At 41.1% G+C, this 19733-nt stretch overlaps 1 protein-coding gene and 1 long non-coding RNA gene across 14 annotated transcripts in view; both read right to left on the bottom strand.

Annotated features, from left to right (window-relative positions):
- Positions 1–1557: 1557 nt before the first annotated feature.
- The window catches only part of SRPK2 (SRSF protein kinase 2), an 86613-nt gene continuing 68437 nt past the window's right edge, over positions 1558–19733 (bottom strand). For 5 of the 13 annotated variants that reach the window (XM_083575096.1, XM_083575097.1, XM_083575099.1 and 2 more), the window contains 6 exons: positions 13321–13421; positions 13129–13236; positions 9731–9800; positions 8984–9076; positions 8473–8565; positions 1558–3146 (listed from right to left, as the gene is read on the bottom strand). In XM_083575096.1, the coding sequence (XP_083431222.1) occupies positions 2962–3146; positions 8473–8565; positions 8984–9076; positions 9731–9800; positions 13129–13236; positions 13321–13421 (650 nt within the window). In that variant the 3' untranslated portion in view covers positions 1558–2961. Of the gene's footprint in view, positions 3147–8472; positions 8566–8983; positions 9077–9105; positions 9583–9730; positions 9801–13128; positions 13237–13320; positions 13422–19733 lie in introns of those variants that run through there. The other 8 variants (XM_083575101.1, XM_083575102.1, XM_083575092.1 and 5 more) reach the window with 3 other exon arrangements.
- LOC310744272 lies at positions 14061–19733 on the bottom strand. Its single transcript, XR_014539480.1, has 2 exons — positions 18147–19733; positions 14061–17726 (listed from the first exon to the last, which is right to left on the bottom strand). It is a non-coding gene; the product is annotated as an uncharacterized lncRNA (long non-coding RNA).

The raw sequence follows: 19733 nt of genomic DNA on the forward strand, positions 1-19733 counted from the left end.
GAGACAGTGCCATGCACACACATGCTGTAGGGCTAACATGTTAATGCTGCAAGACACTCTTGCAGCCTCCACCTCCTGGTTTGCAGAGCCCTTTAAAAGAAGAAGAAAAACCGGGAGCAGGAAGTTTGTATAGAAAGGAGTGAAGAAGCAGCTGCGAACAGCTGGGAGTGGAAGACTACACAAAACATTTATAATGCTGCAGTATACATCAGTGGTAGCCAAGCTCGGCCCTCCAGCTGTTTGGGGACTACAATTCCCATCATCCCTGACCACTGGTCCTGTTAGCTAGGGATGATGGGAGTTGTGGTCCCAAAACAGCTGGCGGGCAAAGTTTGGCCACCACTGGTATACACCTATCAGCATTAGCTTAGCATCACACTGGCTTTTAGAGTGATAGTACTCTTTGGTGTGATCATTTTAGGGATTTGAGATTACAGATTTAGCAATGTATTGAACTGTTAACTTCCAATTCAAAAACTCAGTAGGGCAGACTTTGAAATTGATTGTGCGGTCTGGAGCTGATCCCAGTAATGGGCTTGAGGTGGGGCTTACGCTAAAATTCCTTCCAGCTGACTGCAACAATACGAGAGAGGGCAGCTATAGGTTCAAAGTGTGTTTTGGAGTGTAGGGCTCTCACATATGAGATTATAAGGGAGAGGGGCTGTGCTTGGGGATGTTTCAAAGATTAAAGATTAATTATGCATCAATGCACATACTGGGAGAAGCAGAATATATCATGCAAACTAATAATGAGGATATGGAAGAGACTGCAAGCTAAAAAAATTCCTCCTCCACCCCAGTGTCTACAAGAGCTACGTTGTCACCATCCTGTACAGCTCTCCAATAAATCCTTCCTGCTTGCGTCCCATATATGAGCCTAACACTGAAGGAAGTTCAGTTGGTAGAGCATGAGACTCTTAATCTCCAGATTGTGGTTTCAAGCCCCACATTGGGCAAAAAGATTCCTGCATTGTAGGGGTCGGATTAAATGACCCTTGTGGTCCCTTGCAACAATTCTATGGTTAGTGCTGTTATTTCTGTCAACAGGTCTAGAGAGTTGACTTCTCTGATTAGGATTTCTTCCACCTATTAAGAAGAATGTAGGGCTATCGATCTACTTTTAAATTTTGCAGATTTACGTTATATGAAACGGTTAAATTAGACCACTTATTTCAACATCTGTGCACAGCCCTGCCTCTCCTTGTCCTGTAACCTGAAATAATTTAAGAGACTTGCCACAAATGCTTTTTGCAAATGACCTCTGCAATTGAAAGTATCCCTTGGTTACTAGTGACGCATATACAGCCGCTGCATTAAACAAGGCCAGCCTTGTGGACCGCTGCTCTTTGGTTTTGGCACATCTGATTTGGGCAGCGATTTTGCAGTACATGCCTGTTATCTTTTTAGCCTGCTCTTTTCTTCAAAATGAAGCATTTGAAAAGGCAAAGGGGAAAATCTTATGCAGCAGTTGGCACTGGAGGACATTTCCAGGGAATAGATGACTCTAGGGAACCATTTGAATTCACGGCTATCAAAACATTCCAGGGAGCAGCACAGTTCTGGAAAAACAACCACTTTAATAAGACAACTGCAAGCACCTCAAACAATTGGTTATTGTTACAACACGGGGGTATTGTCTCACAATCTAGTTATTGCAAAGGCATGTGAATAAATTTAAAATGGACAAAGTCAAGAAAAAGTGGCACCATAATCAAAGTGTAAAACCAGAAATAAATTTACATTCATTCCACTGACTTCTAAAAGAGGCTAAAATACACCTCCATATTTTACATTCTAAAATCTGTATTGCCTATGAGTTCTCTTTTGGAATCTACTTAGCTTTTTCGTATGAAAACACTTAAAATTTTGTGTGCAACTTACAAAGGAATATTAGTTCCTCGGTATGTCAATTCATGGGGGGAAATAAGCTAGTGCAATTTGTTTTAGAAACATGTAAAGCTATGTATGGAAGGTGCATGGTCTTTCACCGTAATGTAGGTTTTGCATTTATTCTGTCCCTTTTCCTCAAGCGGAGCACCTTTTTTCATCCAATGTTAATAATTCTGCGCGGAAAATGCTGTACATGTGCTCTTCAAATTCTTAAGCCTAGCACAAAAACCATCCTTATGAAAACACAGTGCCAAGTTTCCATGCCCTTACCTCACAACTGTAAAGCAAATGACACTTCTTCTAAAAAGCACTTAGATCTATTTTGTCCATTTGTCCTTTGAATTGAAAGTTTTAGCCTTCCTTCAAGATGTCTCCTGGAGAATGAAATCTTGCAAATTAGAGCCATTTCCTTTCCAGGTAAAATGTGGTCACCTCTATAGAAAGGAAAGTTTTTGAAACTCCTGAAGCAGCTTGAAATCCACTAATGCAATTTGTACACTACAAGTCACTCTCGATTTAATAGCTTTACTCTGAAAATTGTGTCCCCGTCCCATTTTTAATGGAAATAAACATTTACAAGGTGCATTTACATACACTATTTTACAAGAACAATGTCCCTTTGCCCAAAGAACGGTATGTTTTTTCTCAATTCTGGCTTGATAATGTCTCACACTTGTAAATTATATAATACTCAGCTAAAATATTTTCCATAAATAGTTACAAAACCTGCCAAAACACATGAAGGGAGAATAAAGGATGTTCTGTTGAAAAAGTTGATGTCTGAATGCCACACAACACAAGAAACAATGCTTAAAGACACATTAGTAAGTGTTTTTTTTCTTTTCTGCAGAGAGTCTGTAAAACTACTAGCTGAAGACAAAAAGACTACCCTCCTCCCAGGAGCACAGTGCACAAAAAGCAAAATGTCAAACAGTACCTCAAAGCAAAATAAAGATCTGGGTTGAAGCCAGCTCATTTATGATCCTGTTAAGTGAATTTATAACAGTCACCATTTAAGTCTGATGTTAGGGGGGAGCGGGTGCTGGCCCAGCGCTGGATCTGGAGATTTTACTACGAATTCAGCCAAGGGTGCCTGAGGCATTCGCCCGCTGAGGCTCTCTTCTCCGGAACCATTTCGAGCATAGGAACCAGGAAATCTGTAAACTCCGCGGCGTCTTCCTGAGGCCAGCCGTACTTCTCCACAAGAACATCGAAGAGGCTCCAAGGTTTCAGTTTGGTAATGTGTCGAAGTTCTCCTGTATTTTTATTTTTTTAAAGAAAGAGGGTGGGGGAGGGAAAGGAAGAAAAATCATTAGATCTGCTGATACTAGTCTCGATTCTCAGGGAGCACGTCCAGGAAGATTTAGCCTGGCCATGGAAATTTTATTCAGTAGGCGACAACGATAAAGAGGCTTTCGTACATATGTTCATTCATTTGGGGCATTGGGACCATCCTATATACAATTAATCAAGTTAGGTAACATTTGATCAAAAACACATATTTCATACATACACACCTTTGAACGGATTTTTTTTACCCAAACCTGTGAACATGCGAGGACATTCTTTTTCTTCTGCTGAGGACTGCATTTCCTCAAGGCCATTTTGTGAAATCTGCATTGTGGCAGGACCAAAGCCAGTAATGGGTAGGCTAAGATCCATGAGTTTGTGGGACCAGCCCTCTTCCGTCTCTCCCACTCTTCCTGCCTCCCAAGTGGGCTGCTGGGGAAAGGACAGATTGCTCTTGGCAGAAGACTCATCTTATTGAGTGTGTGGCTTATGGGGGTGGGACTAAATGACCCTCCAACTCTACAATTCAATTATTCCAGGCTTCCTCAACCTCGGCCCTCCAGATGTTTTGAGACTACAATCCCCATCATCCCTGACTGCTGGTCCTGCTAGCTAGGGATCATGGGAGTTGTAGGCCAAAAACATCTGGAGGGCCGAGGTTGAGGAAGCCTGTATTATTCTATTGTTTGCAGAGAACTTTTGAAATTAGGCCTAGGGTCAGAAATTGCCTGCCCCAGGTGTAAGCTATAGACTTCAAAAAGATCAGGCACTGGAGAACATCAGCTGATTGACAGGCACCTATGGTTTGGGGAAATGGCCTCGTGGGCCGAAATGGACACCCTGGCAGGCCAAAGGGGGTCCTGCAGTAGGTAACATCAAAAGTCATTAGCAAGTTGAAGGAACAGCTGCGCTGCAGCGTGTGTGTGTTGTAACTTTGCTTTCAAAAACAAAGAAACCAACTAGGGAATGTGTGCCCTGTAGCAGTGGAGAGGAGGAGCATAAAGCATAAAAATCTGAAAGCAAAAAGATGCACAAAATGGAAGGGTCTTTGGGCCAGAGCTGGAGGAGCGTAGCTGAATTTGCAACTTTTCAGAAATGGCAGGTGGAGGTGTTCTTGTGCGGTAAAGTGCTAAGGCACCGAGCTTCTAAAGACTTAATTACAATGAAAACTTCCGAGAAGTTACTTGTCTCTAGTGATGTCACAGGCACTGACAAAATTCCCCTGGAACTCACATTCCACCAAGCAACAGCTGGATGGAAAGGGAATCTGATCTACCAAACACAAAATATTGCTCTTTGAATGATAAGGAAGCAATGTCTTGAAAGACAAGGAAACAAGTAACAACAGCACATGTACTGTCAGTCGATAATTTGGTAAGGCCTCGTGTATTTCTTCCAGTTTATGTATGCAGGATTCTGTTTAATCAACAAAGATATCAATAATATCAAACTAATTTGAAATGTTTTGTTTTGGATTGAAATGATTTCCACAGACACTAAGCCTGTCTTAGAGTTGACCTCTCCCCTCCACACATATACCCCACTCCAGGTATATATAAGCTGGGAGACTAATCACATTTGTCTGTACTATATAACAAACTTGTCTTATGCTGTCTTCCTCAGAATTCTTTAGCAAAACTTTTTACTCCGTTCGTAGTCAACCTATCAAGGTGTGAAGCAGAAAACTTGATCAAGGAAGGAAAGGGGATGGATCTGAAGAAAGGGACTGGAAGTGGCTGCTGCAAACTGTGGTTCAAATCAGCCCTGGGTACCAATGCTCACTACTGTGTGCTTTTAACTAAAGCAGCTGAAGAACTAGATTGCTTCGGATTGGTGGTGGGGTAGAGGCTGAATCACTAATATAAACAGTAGAGGACTGCAGTGGAAGACCCAAGGAGGCAGCAGGATGCGGTCGGGGTTAGAGCATTTGAATGAGTAAGTGCATGGCCTTCAAAATAGGTTTCTTATTATTATTATTATTATTATTATTATTATTATTATTATTATTAATGTAACATTAACTCATTTTGTTAAGCTAACAAGTAAGATTTGGTAGGAAACACCAGTGTCATAATGCATTATTATTATTATTATTATTAATAATAATAATAATAATACCCCGTCCACCTGGCTGCATCTCAGGACTCCATTATAGGGAAGGATTCAGCACTGGTGTGAAACCTTAACAAAGGATGGGACATGGTTAAAGGAAGCCAAGCATCATTCCTTAGGCGGCAGGGGCAAATCAAGGCCCTTGAAAAGACAGTATTGTATTGTTGCTCATCTCTTCTTTGACAACAGGTTAAGGAAGTGTAACGAACAGGATAGAATCATAGAGTTGGAAGAGACCACAAGGGCCATCGAGTCCAACCCCCTGCCAAGCAGGAAACACCATCAGAGCACTCCTGACATATGGTTGTCAAGCCTCTGCTTAAAGACCTCCAAAGAAAGAGACTGTCGAACAGCTCTTACTGTCAGGAAGTTCTTCCTAATGTTTAGGTGGAATCTTCTTTCTTGTAGTTTGGATCCATTGCTCCGTGTCCGCTTCTCTGGAGCAGCAGAAAACAACCTTTCTCCCCCCTCTATGTGACATCCTTTTATATATTTGAACATGGCTATCATATCACCCCTTAACCTCCTCTTCTCCAGGCTAAACATGCCCAGCTCCCTTAGCCGTTCCTCATTAGGCATCGTTTCCAGGCCTTTGACCATTTTGGTTGCCCTCCTCTGGACACGTTCCAGTTTGTCAGTGTCCTTCTTGAACTGTGGTGCCCAGAACTGGACACAGTACTCCAGGTGAGGTCTGACCAGAGCAGAATACAGTGGCACTATGGATAACCTTTGGGTATACATCCCTCCGGGTATAATTATACAAGGCAACTTGGCATTCTTGGCAATGTGTATATAGAATGTTTCAATTACGCAATAAGCTACATTGAAAAACATTTCAATAAATTTAGTTTGCTGAAAAGGTAAAAGCCACAAGGGGGCAACATACAACCAGGTTTCTGACTTCAACTTATTTCAAGCAAAATACATCTCTTTCATTCTTTTACTTTTCTCTGGAGAAAATGAAGGTCCCATTTACCTAAGTAACAACGAATACCCTTGATTGTGGTTCACCTGTTTTTCCACCCTCTTTCTTGGTTCAAATTTGTCTGAGCTACCCATGAAACTCATGAAATGCTTGGTTCAAAGCTGAAACAGCTCTGTTCATAAAACGGATTGGTTTGTTTCAGCAGAACTTATTCTCAAGGTACAGTATGCCCAGAAGGACATTTGAATTTTGCTCTCTATGTATGGTGCATGACCTTGCGCAGGCTTCACAATCTCTCCTCTCAACCACCCCTCTCATCCGCCACGTCACTGCAGAATGCAGTGTAACTGAGAGAGAGGAAACACACCGTTGAAGACAGGAAGGGCGGGTGCTCATCAGAAGCGTCAGCCCAGCACAGTGGCTAAGTGATAAAACTACAAATGAGGAAGCCCCAAACTAAAAACCTTGCCATGAACTCGATAGATCTCATTTCCCCCCACATCAACAATACTGAGATAATCATACTGATTTGCATTGCAAGAAGAATGTTTTAAGGATTACAACAATATAATCTGCTTCAACACACTTAACAGAGTGTGGCGCTGTGGTCTAAACCACTTGAGCCTCTTGGGCTTGCTGATCAGCAGGTCGGAGGTTCAAATCTGCATGACGGGCTGAGCTCCCGTTGCTCTGTCCCAGCTTCTGCCAACCTAGGTATTCGAAAGCACACCAGTGCAATTAGATAAATAGGTACCACTGCGGCAGGAAGGTAAACAGGAGTTTCCGTGCGCTCTGGCACTCAAAATGGTGTCCCACTGCACCAGAAGCGGTTTAGTCCTGCTGGCCACATGACCCAGAAAGCTGTCTGTGGACAAATGCTGGCTCACTCGGCCTGAAGCAAGACGAGTGCCCTACCCCATAGTCACCTTTGACTGGACTTAACCATCCAGGGGTCCTTTAATATTATTATTTTTTTTACCTTATCTGATAAGTGTTGATCCTGGTTTGAAGAGAGAACTACATCCAGGCCTCCCCTTGCCCCTTATGTTCTCAGAATCAAATTAGACACCGCCTGCTTGCTAACTGAACACCCTGTTTGAATGTTTACCACATGAATTCTTACACTTCTAGTTTTCACTATGCAACAACCACCTTCCACACAGCTGAATTCTAGAGCAAAGCAATATGTACAAAGCACATCTATGCTCTTTATCAATTATATAATGTACAAGTTCCCAGTGGATTGTGCCAAATATTGTCTTTTATAGTTCAAAGAACTGCCAGAAAGAAATATAAGCACTACAGTTTGATAATAAAAACATTAATTCCCTGAAATTATTCATTCTTCACATGTCCTATGTAATCTGATTTTATGTAGGACACCTACACAACGCAGATGTGGAGGACCTGAGAACAGCTAATTCAGCTCAGGGTTACACAGGGCCATGCATGCGTATCCTTCAAAGGCCTATGCATTTCTGTATCAGTATTTTTTTAACACAGCAAACAACTATGATTTTACTTAAAATCTGAGTTTAACGGTTTTTGAGAAAAGGCTTTTGAAGTATTTTTACTTCCCTCTCCCACCCTATCAAACAGAGATAGGGTCCTGGCTAGTTGTATTTAATTGCCAAAATCCTAGGCTGAACTTTTGACTCTCCTCTGCTAAACTTCCTCTACTGACTTTTGTACCTCCTGTGCATCAGAACCTCTAAAACCAAAAGCATCCAAATGACAACATAAAACGCAAAAGATGTCAAAATACTTGTTGTTCTTGTGGAAAAGCAACAGCGCTTTGAGCACGGACTTCTCAAATGGTTGTATCATTTCTAGATACAGTATTTTCAGGACATGAGCAGAATGTATATCTTTTGTGGTTAGCGCTTGAACTTTTTTTTTTTTTTTACTTGCTACAGCTATTCAAGTATTCAAGTTAAGAAGGCACAGGGCATCTTAAATATGTTTTCTTTTTGTTTCAGTGATGCTAGGAAACGAAATTCTTTCCTTTATTGATTTCAGATAGAATAAACGGAACACTAAGCAGATATATAAGCCCAATATTTTGGATATTCAACACACCTGATAAAATAAATAAATATGAATTCCCTGCTCCTCTTAAAAATGGAGAACATTTACACATCTTCTTTAACATGATGTTTAAAAGCAGCCAGCCTCTTCATTACCCATTAAAAAGTGTTCAGTGTCTTCTTTGAAAAGAGCAACAGTTTAAATTAGGGTTGCAGAAATACTGTTACCTTTTTTGGTGAAAAACTCCTTGGAATATTTCCCCAACATAGCGTATTTTCGAGGTATTTTCCCCAGCAGTTCAATGATCAATGCTATGTGATCTGCATTGGAGAACATTTCCAGCAAAACAGAAACATACAACAGTTTAATCAATACATTGCATGCACACACCAACACTGGCCCGGTACAGACAGAAACAGATAAGTCCTTATTGAAAGAAAGCAGAAATGCTATTCGGTGTGAGGGTGAAAGCTATTCATTCACTTGTAAGACAATTTAGGGGGGAAAATTCGTTTTGCCGAAAGAAATAAATTACAAGGTGACTGCACTGTTTGTTTTTCGCAAAGTGAAACAAACAATCTGTCAACGCTGCTGCTTTTTTCCAGCTTTTGTTTTGCAAATAGAAATTGTTTGCAGTGTCATCTTGCAAAGTGTATGTCAGCTGTACAGGCTACACTGAGCAACTGCCAGTCCACTTCTGTCTGCATCACGGCACCTTTCAAAAAGAAGAGGTACTACCTCTGCGATTGAAGAATTCCCGAGAATATTTTCCAGAAAGAGCAAAGTGCCTTGGGATATTGCCTAGCAGCTCTATGATGTGTGCTATGTGGTCTATGAAGGAAAGAAGAAAGGGCACAGAAATGGGAAGGGCAAGGGAGAGGATGGGGTAAAAAGAGGAGGAAAGAAACTGGAATTAGTTAAAAATTCCAAAAAAAGTTCCGAACACAACAATGTTTGCAGAAAACCCATGCGGAGGTTTCACGACCAGCAAAAGACTGGCATCGCTCGTAGCACTTTGAAAGGAAAACCAAGTAACTGATGCCAGTGTTGTTACTGCTGCAAAGGACGTTACAAGCAAACAAGCGTGGAAAATGGACAGGTACACAGATGGAAGCCGGAGTTAATTGTAGCTGCTGCCTTGCTTTTCATTTAGTAATCAGCTTTCACAAACAGACACGCGTCAGTTTTGTTTCCAAAATGCTGCAATCGTGTTTCAAAGGTCCCACACTCAGATGCAGATCTTACAAAAGATTAATCCTTTCTTCCAAGGCTTAGGGAAAGGGGCTGTGTCTGCTGCAGGGAGACTGCCCACCTACTGCTACTGGTGGGACTTTAAACTAAAGAGAAAAAATGTGGTGTTTATATTCCGAAATGAGAACATTTCTGTCAGTAGACTACTTGAGCAAATAAACAAAGGCCTCTTCACGTTCTTCTGCATCTATAAAGAGGTGCAGGGAAATACATAGACGTTAAAAAGATACATACCCTCGTCTCTGGAATAGTCTTCACCAGAATGCGGTTCAAACAGATAATCCCCAGTCGCGAGCTCAAATGCCTACGATAAAACAAGATATTGATGGGAGATCCAGGTGAGACAGCCTCAGACTTATTTCTACAGGTGATAATGATTTTAAATGCACAGAACAGAGAGAGGGGGAATTCCCTTTGAAAAACAAGTATCTTGCTATATTGTAATCTCCTTCTGGGAGTATCCCTTGCATTAGAATGGAAATATGGACATAACAGCCACTCTGTACTTTTAAGTGATGCAAAGCTCTCCCTAAGACACACACACACTCACACACTCGCTCACACACTCACTCACTCACTCATGCCCATTGTCTCTGTATAGCAAAAGAACAAAACCAATACTAAAACAACAGAGTCTGGAAAACACTTTGCGGGCTAAGACTATATTTACACAACACTCTTAACTGCGTAATGCTCACTGGGGCAAGGCAGTTTGAGCATATAACACCAATCCTGGCCTGACTGCACTGGCTGCCAATCAGTTTCCGGCCACAATTCAAAGTCCTGGTTTTGACCTAAAAAGTCTTAAATGGCTCAGGACCACAATAACTCAAGGACACCTCTCTCTATGTGAACCATCCTGGACCCTGCGATCATCATCTGAGGCCCTTATTCATGTGCCCCCTCAAAATGTCTGGAGGGTGGCAACACAAAAACGGCCTTTTCTGTGGTGGCTCCCTGTTTGTGGAATGCTCTCTCCAAGAAGGCTTGCCTGGCTCCTTCGCTACATATCTTTAGATACCAGACAAAAACCATTCTCTTCTCCCAGACCTTTTGCTAATTAAACAATCTGCGCCCTTTTAAACTGTGTTTGGGGGATATTATTTTGTTAGTTGCTACGCTATGTAATGTATTTTTGTGCTTTTATATTGTAAACCTCCCTGTGATCCTTGGATGAAGGGTGGTACATAAATTAACAAATAATAGTAATAATATTAGTATCAAGGAACCAAACAAAAATTGCTATTTTGTGGAAATTATAAGATTCCTCTGCCACAAACCCTTAGCCCCCTTAAAGTTCCTACAGTTTCTTGGGAGGAACTTACAATTCTATGAGTCTATGAGAGAAACAAGCACACTTAAACCACCTTAAAAGAAAATAACAACAGCAGCTAGAGCAACCATTTTCATTAGGTTAGAATTAAGCATTTCTTCTCTTCATTTATTAAAATACCAGAAACCTCCATAAGTCTCGGGGTCAAGGCTATTTTCTATCTCACAACATCATCCTGAGCACAGCCATTGAGACACATGTGCTCTGTGCAGTTACTGTGAAGCAAGGGCTATGCAAAGTATTGGGGACATAAAAACAAGACGCAAATTCACTATTCAACAGCGTTCTCCCTTTGTCTGGTCATCCCGTTGGCAGACTGGCATTGGACCACACAATTTAGTATCTTCTTTACTGGTGCATGCCTAAACTGTGTTTTGTTTGTAACTTAAAAATAAACAAATATACCCTACGCGGGTGGTTGTGTTAGTTTCTTTAAGTTATCTTTCAATTATCTGAAAAATTATTTATGAGCCAAGGCAGATGCACAAATGTAACAGCAAAAATAGCTATGTATGTTATCTTCTTTCTCAATGGCCAATGAATACATTAATGCACCAACGAGAGTCTGAGGGTGGAGCTGGGATCGTCACAATCGTTTGCCCTGGCTTCAGTCCAAAGAGTCTGAATAAAGACAAGCAATGGAATCACAGTTCTCACTCCCGTTCCCAGCAGTGGCACAGGCAAACTACTGGCAGATGTGGCGAATTCCTATACATCATTGATTTCCAGCTGGTGTAATGACATACCTCACAGGACTGTGCAGTCCTTTCCCCAGGGAAACACCTCTTTCCCCTTCTTTCATATGAGCAAAACACAGCTTCATAAAATAACAGGGACTTAGTCAATGACAGTGTAGTTTCTGACACATTCAGCCCAATTCTGCTTTTTTGTCACAGCGGTTGCCATTATATTCCTCCCCCACAGGGTGGGGAGAGATCGATGGCCTCTGCTTTGACCACTAAGCAGACAGGGGCTCCAGTTAACATCCACAAGGCGCATACCACATGTACAGAGTAGAAACACCAGAAGAGATCCAAGTCTGCACATGTATCATGACAAACCAATCTTACGTGCATTCCCAGCTACCGAACAGGTTTTTGTAACCAGGGCCCGTTCAGGTAAACCATGTTCCTTCTTAAGAGGGTGAGAAATGAACTAGGAGAAACTAAGCAATGCTTGTCACAAATCTCCATCTAGGCATTTTCAATGGCAACACAACCATTCACAAAAATCTGGTGTGCTATATGGATAACATGGCTCCGACTTTGCACAAAAATTGGCATCTATATCACAGCACAGGGCAACACTGTGGTAAACAGAAGAGTTTGAGAGTCTGCGGACTGATGTGCTGACTCTTCGGCTATTGTGAAGAACCCTGTCAAAAGAGAAGCTTTCAGAGCATCAGGTCTCTTCACAGTGACGCAGCACGCTTCAGAAGAGAGGGAGACTATAGCCTGATTCTACTCCGTGAGCAAAGGTTAGCCATTGTGTCTATACCTGCCCTACGTCCAACTCACAACACATCTTTTTGTTATGCAGCACATGGTGGGCACAAGAGTTTGTCCCTTTGCATTTCTCACTGCATATTTACATAGATTGTTGGATCCCATGCAAGGAGACGGAATAAATTCAACAGCCACTTGTGGGGGGAAAAACAAAACTTATGCAGGTAAGGCCTAACATAAATGGAAGGCCTTAAGTCTACTCCTAGATCTGTCCACCCTGACTTAGCACAATTGTGCTTATTTGCCTACCAGACATTACATTTGGGAAACACAGATATGGTAACAAATCCACTTACATAATTTTAGCTGCAACCCTACATTTGTTATAGGTGACACTGAAATCACTGGGAACAGAACAATACATGAAATACAATTTATGAATCATTCTGAACCAAACAAATTGCAGTTTCATTTATACATTTAGCTTTGAAAATATAAGCTTACACTCCAATATAATGCTATTGCACTGCAAGCCAAGCCAATGTAATTATTTATACCTGCGGACCTGACACTTTTCAGCATAAACCAAGCAAAAACAGAAGAGGGGTTTCAAATGTCATTTGCCATGTGGGCAAGGGAATCCGCTGCACAGCAGACATTTGAAATATTCAGCTGGGCACACCTTAAGTAGCTCTTTAGATCCAGGCCAACGCTTCAGAACATAACCAGTCAGCAATTCACAATTATGATCACTTGAGCTATTACCATCGTGTCTTTTTCCATTTAACAACTTGGTCAGAAATCCGAATAATCTCGCTGTATTTTCAAATGAGGCACTGCAATCTCGTTCTTACCATGCATGCCGTACTCCAGATATCAGCCGGTGTGCTGTAACCTGCTCCTATTAAAACCTCTATTGATCTGTACTGCCGTGTCTGGATATCTTCTGTGAAGTGTTTATGCTAAGAACGGAAAAGACTACATTAGCATGTAGGTGGTAGACCAAAGAGCAAAGTCTTAAGACACACAAAATAAGTTATACTTACCACCCAGCAAGCATTGCCCAGGTCAGCAATTTTAACTCTAATTTTATCTGCATTTCTTGGATCCAGCGGATTCACCAGTAAGTCGGCAGCACGGGTTTTTGCTATTACAAGCAAAGAAGTAGCAAGAGTTAGTATCAATGGCATGTAATTCAGTTTCCACCTTAATGTGATTCTACTGGGCCTCTTCGGGTACAGCAAAGAGTGGCAATTTATGCTATTAAGTGGAAAATAGCCATGAAGCTCTATCCCACTTGCCATCAATATCTTCAGCTAATTATGCCTGTACAAAGGAGAATTTCACTGTTTACATCCCATACTTACACAGGGTAGTAACTTGTCATACATTATAATATTAAAGACACTTTCAAAATGGCTAGTAACGTATATACAGTGATACCTCGGGTTAAGTACTTAATTCGTTCCGGAGGTCCGTACTTAACCTGAAACTGTTCTTAACCTGAAGCACCACTTTAGCTAATGGGGCCTCCTGCTGCCGCCGCGCCGCAGGAGCACAATTTCTGTTCTTATCCTGAAGCAAAGTTCTTAACCTGAAGCACTATTTCTGGCTTAGTGGAGTGTGTAACCTGAAGCGTATGTAACCTGAAGCGTATGTAACCCGAGGTACCACTGTAATTTGGCAGAATGAAAACTTGCCTAGAATATCCTCTTCTGACAACACTTATATTGCTTATCATTTCACACTGTCCCACCCCCCTTACAAAGTAAATCAACACACAGCATTCAAGGGAAAATTTATTAAGCAAAAATCAGGTGTTAGTCACAGGTATAGCACACTAGTATCCTGAAAGTCTGCTGCAGCAGAGCACAGCGTACGAATTGATTTAGGGGCAAGCAATATCTTGTACAAGATATGACACGTTCATCTTGCTCTGCAACTTGTCAGCTTTAAATGATTACTGCAAGGACAAAAGTTAAGCCCCCGTGTTTCATATTTCTAAAGTATCCATGGAATGAAAAGAGACCCTGAAGCAGAAAAAAACACTTTTTGCAACTCCTGATATTTTAGGAATCCAGAAGAGAGAAGGTAATACTGAATCGATAGGTGGTAGAGCACGTAATTTGCATGCAAAAGGTCCCAGGTACAATCTCTGGCATCTCCAGGTAAGACTGGCAAAGACTTGTTATATCTGAAACGCTGGAAAGCTGTTATCATTCAGTATAGTAGATATTAGCCTGGGTCACATGTAATGCTAAGTCACAGTTTGTTCAACAAACCAGCAGTTAATCACAAGTCGTCCCTTAGACAATCAAGCAAACTATGGCTTGCTTCTTCAAAGTTTGATTCATTTTCAAGCTGCTCTTGCCTCATGCATCTCTAGCTTGGTTAGCTTCTGGAAGAGGATGGCCAAACAAACCATGGGTAAGTAAAGTTCACACATATCACCAAGCCATAGTTCAAACAAACCAATGTTTGTAAGCCAACAGCAAACAATGGCTTCAGATCATAGTTTGTTGGCAGTAAGAAAACCATAGTTAAGATACTCAGCAGTTCACATATAGAACCAAGCAACTGTTTAATAACTACATTGTGTGTAAATTAAGGCAATATATAAAGAAGAATAGAGTGAGAAGGATTTCTTTGTTTTTCCTCTCTCTTTGCCATCTAAGTTTAGGTTAACCAACTGGTAACCCAAGAGATGCATGAGACCTCTGTCAGGCCCTTACCATGCAAGTGCTCCTCTCAGTAAAATTATTGAGCAACTGGGGCAAAACTCTTAAGGAGAAAGGACAGTAATGTAATAGCTTGGGGTGGAGCTTACAGAAAGAGAACTTTAGTTTCTGATCATCTTAGCTCTTAGCCAAGGAGAATCTGGTGATCCCTGGGGTGGTGATCCCTGGCCCCTGAACAAACCTGGTGTTTTAAATTTCTAAACTCACAATGTTGATCTGTCTTACCCTTGCTGAGCAACTACTTCTGAGTGGGATTATTCTATCACCTAACACTAGATCAACTGTTCCCTGATTATTCTAATTCTCAGAATTCATCAATCTGACGATATCTATTTTCAGAATCTGTTTGCTCACTGACAATTATTATCAGTGGCTGCAAAACCCGACTACATTCCACACCCACACATGTGTGTAATTATTCACAAACTTTCAGCTACTGTCAACGCCCACATACACCTTTCAAGCAAAGCTTGTTAAGACAAAATCCAAACAAGCTCTAAAACCTCCCCAGTTATCAGCTATTCATACAAAACTATTCATAACGCAGAACTGATCCTACCAGGCTGCCAGTCCTATATCTGAATGCATTTACTACTAAGTGGATGGGTTTCTGGACAATTGAGGTGGGGTATGCTTTCTCGTTTATGTCCTTTTTCAATCCTGGCAAAGGAAGGGAGTTTTAAACTCCATGGTGCATCTCCCAGTCCCGATCTCCTGTTCTAGTATCTTGACCATAAGTGGCTAGAGCTGCCTTTATCAACCTCAGGTCCCCAGATTTCTGGAACTACAACTCCCATCATCCCTGACCACTGGCTATGCTGCCTAGGAATGATGGGAGTTGTAATCCAGCAACATCTAGGGACCCAAGGTTGAGAAAGGCTGGGTTAGATGCTTGATAAGGCAAATTCCTTCTCTCCCCTCTCTTTTTTTCTTTTCCTCGCCTCATGAGATACCCTCTAAATTTGGTGAAATTACAAACATTCTGAAAATTGCCTAACAAATGCAAGCACAATCCTTTACCTCATTATCAACAACAGATAGTGTGCTTATCATAGGCTTAACTATCACCAGAGCTGTACCAAAATTTTGTGCACTGGTAGGGCCCTATTCTGGCCCAAGTGTTTACAGTAATTAAGAACACAAGTTTAATATCAAAAGGTATGAACTTGAATATTATTTGCCCGATTTTAAAAACAACAACAGTAAAAATAATCCTAAAAATTACCAGCGGATCAGTTTTACAGATGTGTCACAAAAATTGTATGAAAACTTCCTTCTCCCAAAATCCCTAATCTGCATATTACAAGTTGGGACAAGTGCTGTGGGTGAAAGAGTAGCTTTCAACAATCTATTCCATTGTTAATACTGAAAGTTAGAGATGCATTTGAAGCTAATTTGACCTTGCAGCCCAAAATCTCCCGTACAAAACATCTCTGAAGTAACAGCAAATAATAATCTACACTTCCAGTCCAACTCCAGTATCTAACCTGCCTGCAGAAACTTTGTGCTCCATTGAATTGCATGCAGCTGTACTGCAATTTAAAATATTTGAGCACTTTTAAAACCACATTTTTATATGTTATAGGACTCCAGTTAGAAAATGCACGGACTGGTCTCTATGCTGCTATCTCCAATGTCTGGGTTTTCCTACAATTTTCCATTGTTGTCTACAGGGGCTCTCACTTCCATACCAGGGTTGATAGAATGGGTTCTAAAGAACCCATCTCCATCTCTGTCTCCTGGCTGAGAATGCATGAGGATGACGACAGCACTCTAAGCCTGAGCCATTACATATTGTATTACTGGCCAACTCATCTTTCTTTAAAGTGTCAGTCACTTGAATAAAAACAAGTTTCATGCTCAAGACAAGATTCTGAATAGCTTCCCTTTTACCATCAGGTTATACAAAGTCCAAACAAAGACCACATATTATGCACTTTTTGCAAATTCCAACCATTGTTTTTTTAAAAAACACCTTATTAATTTGGGATATCTGCTAAGCTCACATTAACAAACACATAAATATGAAGTTGCAGTACAAATGCACTTGATGATATGCCCTCTATTAGCACCGTGCTGATTTGAGGCAACAGTGGCTTACAAGGCTGGAGTTTATAATTCTTCAAGCGTTTTGAATGAATGAAATGCACGACTGCTGAAGACCGTGCCACCCTTTTCTTCCGGCTTCTTGTATTTCACCAAGTATCCTTAATCTCTTTTTTGGGGATGCCGATTATGAAAGCAGTGGTGCAACACTATGATCTGGGCTACCAGAGCAGTTTCAATCCCACGAAGAGGCTCAGCTGTACAAGAATATGAAGACATGGAGTGACTAGTGTTCTCATTAGGGCTATCCATTCCTCACATCTCCAAAATTAAAGCTGCAAAATGCTGGGAGGTACTTTGCCAAAGACGTGTATCATCTGATCCAAGAAAGATTGGTGGAATGTAAACCAAGTCCCCAGGTCCTTAAACATTGAGATAAACTATGCTGCTGCTTCATTCATTTTAGCTATCCATGTTCCAGGTCTCCTTCTACTTTTATTCTCTTCCTTTGTTGGACCAACGGTTCTCAACACTCCTTCTTGGGTTGCTAGTGAAACTTGTTTATTCCATGGTAGAGGAATTCTGTCAATTCCTAGCTAGCTCACTGCAGTTCTCATGCCAGCCCAGGTTCCTTTTTTTTTACATACAGCTAATATCCTTTGAACAACCTGTTGAGCCATGCAGGAGGGAAAAGAAAATGGAAAACGGCATGTGTTAGATGTAATGAAGATAGTTATTGAGACATCTTTAAAGCATTCTTCTTCCCCCACCATCCTTTTCCAGCCCAATTATTTTTAAACAAAGCACAGCACACATTCAAGAGCGCTCCTACATGACTAACAAAGCTCAAAAGTAAATTCATCCCAGCTCTAGCCACAGAAAACAGCTCTATTGTCTCTTATTCAGAGTGGTACTCATTACGTTTATTCAAACTCTGAGGGGGAAATATTTAATAGCTCCCCAAGCAATCGTTTTTAGCAACATCTCCACTTCCCCAATGAAATCCGCTTCCCAGTCAAAGACCCTAGCCTTCAAAAAGTATAACACTACGAAAGAGGAACTGAAATTGTTGAAAAACAAGATCTTACCTAGATTTCCTGCTGGAGTGCAGATTTGAGTCAGTGCTTGGGATTAGGCTGGCTTGATTATCCAGGACTATGTTGCTCATTTATCTGTGTCAGGGTCAATTATAGGGACATTAGCAGACAAATGTACATCCTTGTCCCGAGTACTAGATAAATGTAGGGCTCAACGGAAGAGGTAGGCACACTGGCTGCCTTTTTAAATCACTGGAACAACTGTTTACGTTTCTTACAATGTTTTCACTACTTCGAATCCTTCTATTTTGTAATTGTAGACTGGAAGTGAGTATTTAAAAAGTGGGGACATTATCCATCCAGCATGAGGCATCAAGGTGCAGCTAAGGATACTCTTTGCTAGGAAGACTATAACTGTCAAGCACTGAGGTTGCAAATTAAGTATATGGACTTCCCTGTGTCCAGAACTCTTTTTCAAGCTTTGGGACTGGATTTGCGGCTCTGAATTCTCTGTAGGAGTGGAGGGACACAAAAAATTATTTCCTCCTATCCCCAAAAAAGCAACCACATAAGCACTTACATCCAGAAGAGCGTGCAAATCACAAGGCAAGCCTTTTGGAACTTCCTGGAGTGTCTTCTTGCGCTGCACAGCTTGATATTTCACTCAAAGATTCTTAGCCTTCTGCTGGGATTGTCTGGTAATCTGGCAAACATCCTGCTTCTCAGCATATCAGATATTTTTTGAATGGGATCTCTTTTTGGAAATCAAGGTGCATAGATAACTGTATGTCTCCAATTAGCACTAAGGGTTCCGACGTCCACATCTGACCACTTCTGTTGCCCAGCAATGCTCGCTTTACTGCCTCCAATTTTATTTTATTTTTTTAAAAAATACTGTTTCTTTAGCATGGTTCCAATATCTAACACTAGCAAAACTTGTCAGGATTAGGACAGAAATAAACAACAAGGTGAAAATAAACAGCCTAAAATGCATATCCTTTTCTTAAAATAGCTGTGAACCAGAATCACAGTTGGCATATTTTTCCAGTGGTAGAAGAGGGGAATCTCAAAACAACAAAACCTTGCCTTAGAAGAGCCTGCAAAGCAGCAAAATCAATTAACATCATGGGAGACCAGCACAAGCAAAGCTTATTGTCTGATATATTTCTCAAACGCTAAGATGGGATCCAAACAAAGAGCTACTTTAGCCATGCCCAAGAGCTTGGAAAAGCCCAGTGAGATTTGTTTACTTTTTCATTATTTCCACAGCAGGCCCTCACATCATGTCACTGCTTCTCGATGCCCCCTCCATTATTTGCCACATGACTTGGTAGGTTGTTTAAGAAATACAAGCCCAAAAGGCAGCCCAGGTACATAGGAAACAAATGGTTTTGTGGCTCCCAGGCTTAACAAGCATTGCTGTGCTAATAAGAGAGCAACTCACTTCTAAAAATGGCAAAAGAACAGTTATGTAATGCAAAGTTCAACTATATGCACACAGAAATATTTTTAAGACCACATGTTTTCTACTCTCTCCCTCTCATTTTACAGTGAATAAATATCTGCCAAGTACAGCAATGCAAAAATAAAAAATGGGTACGCTTTAGATAAATCGTCACAAATTTCTTAAACCAAAAC

Source organism: Podarcis filfolensis, assembly GCF_964270895.1.
Source record: "Podarcis filfolensis genome assembly, chromosome: 10".
NCBI lineage: Eukaryota > Metazoa > Chordata > Lepidosauria > Squamata > Lacertidae > Podarcis > Podarcis filfolensis.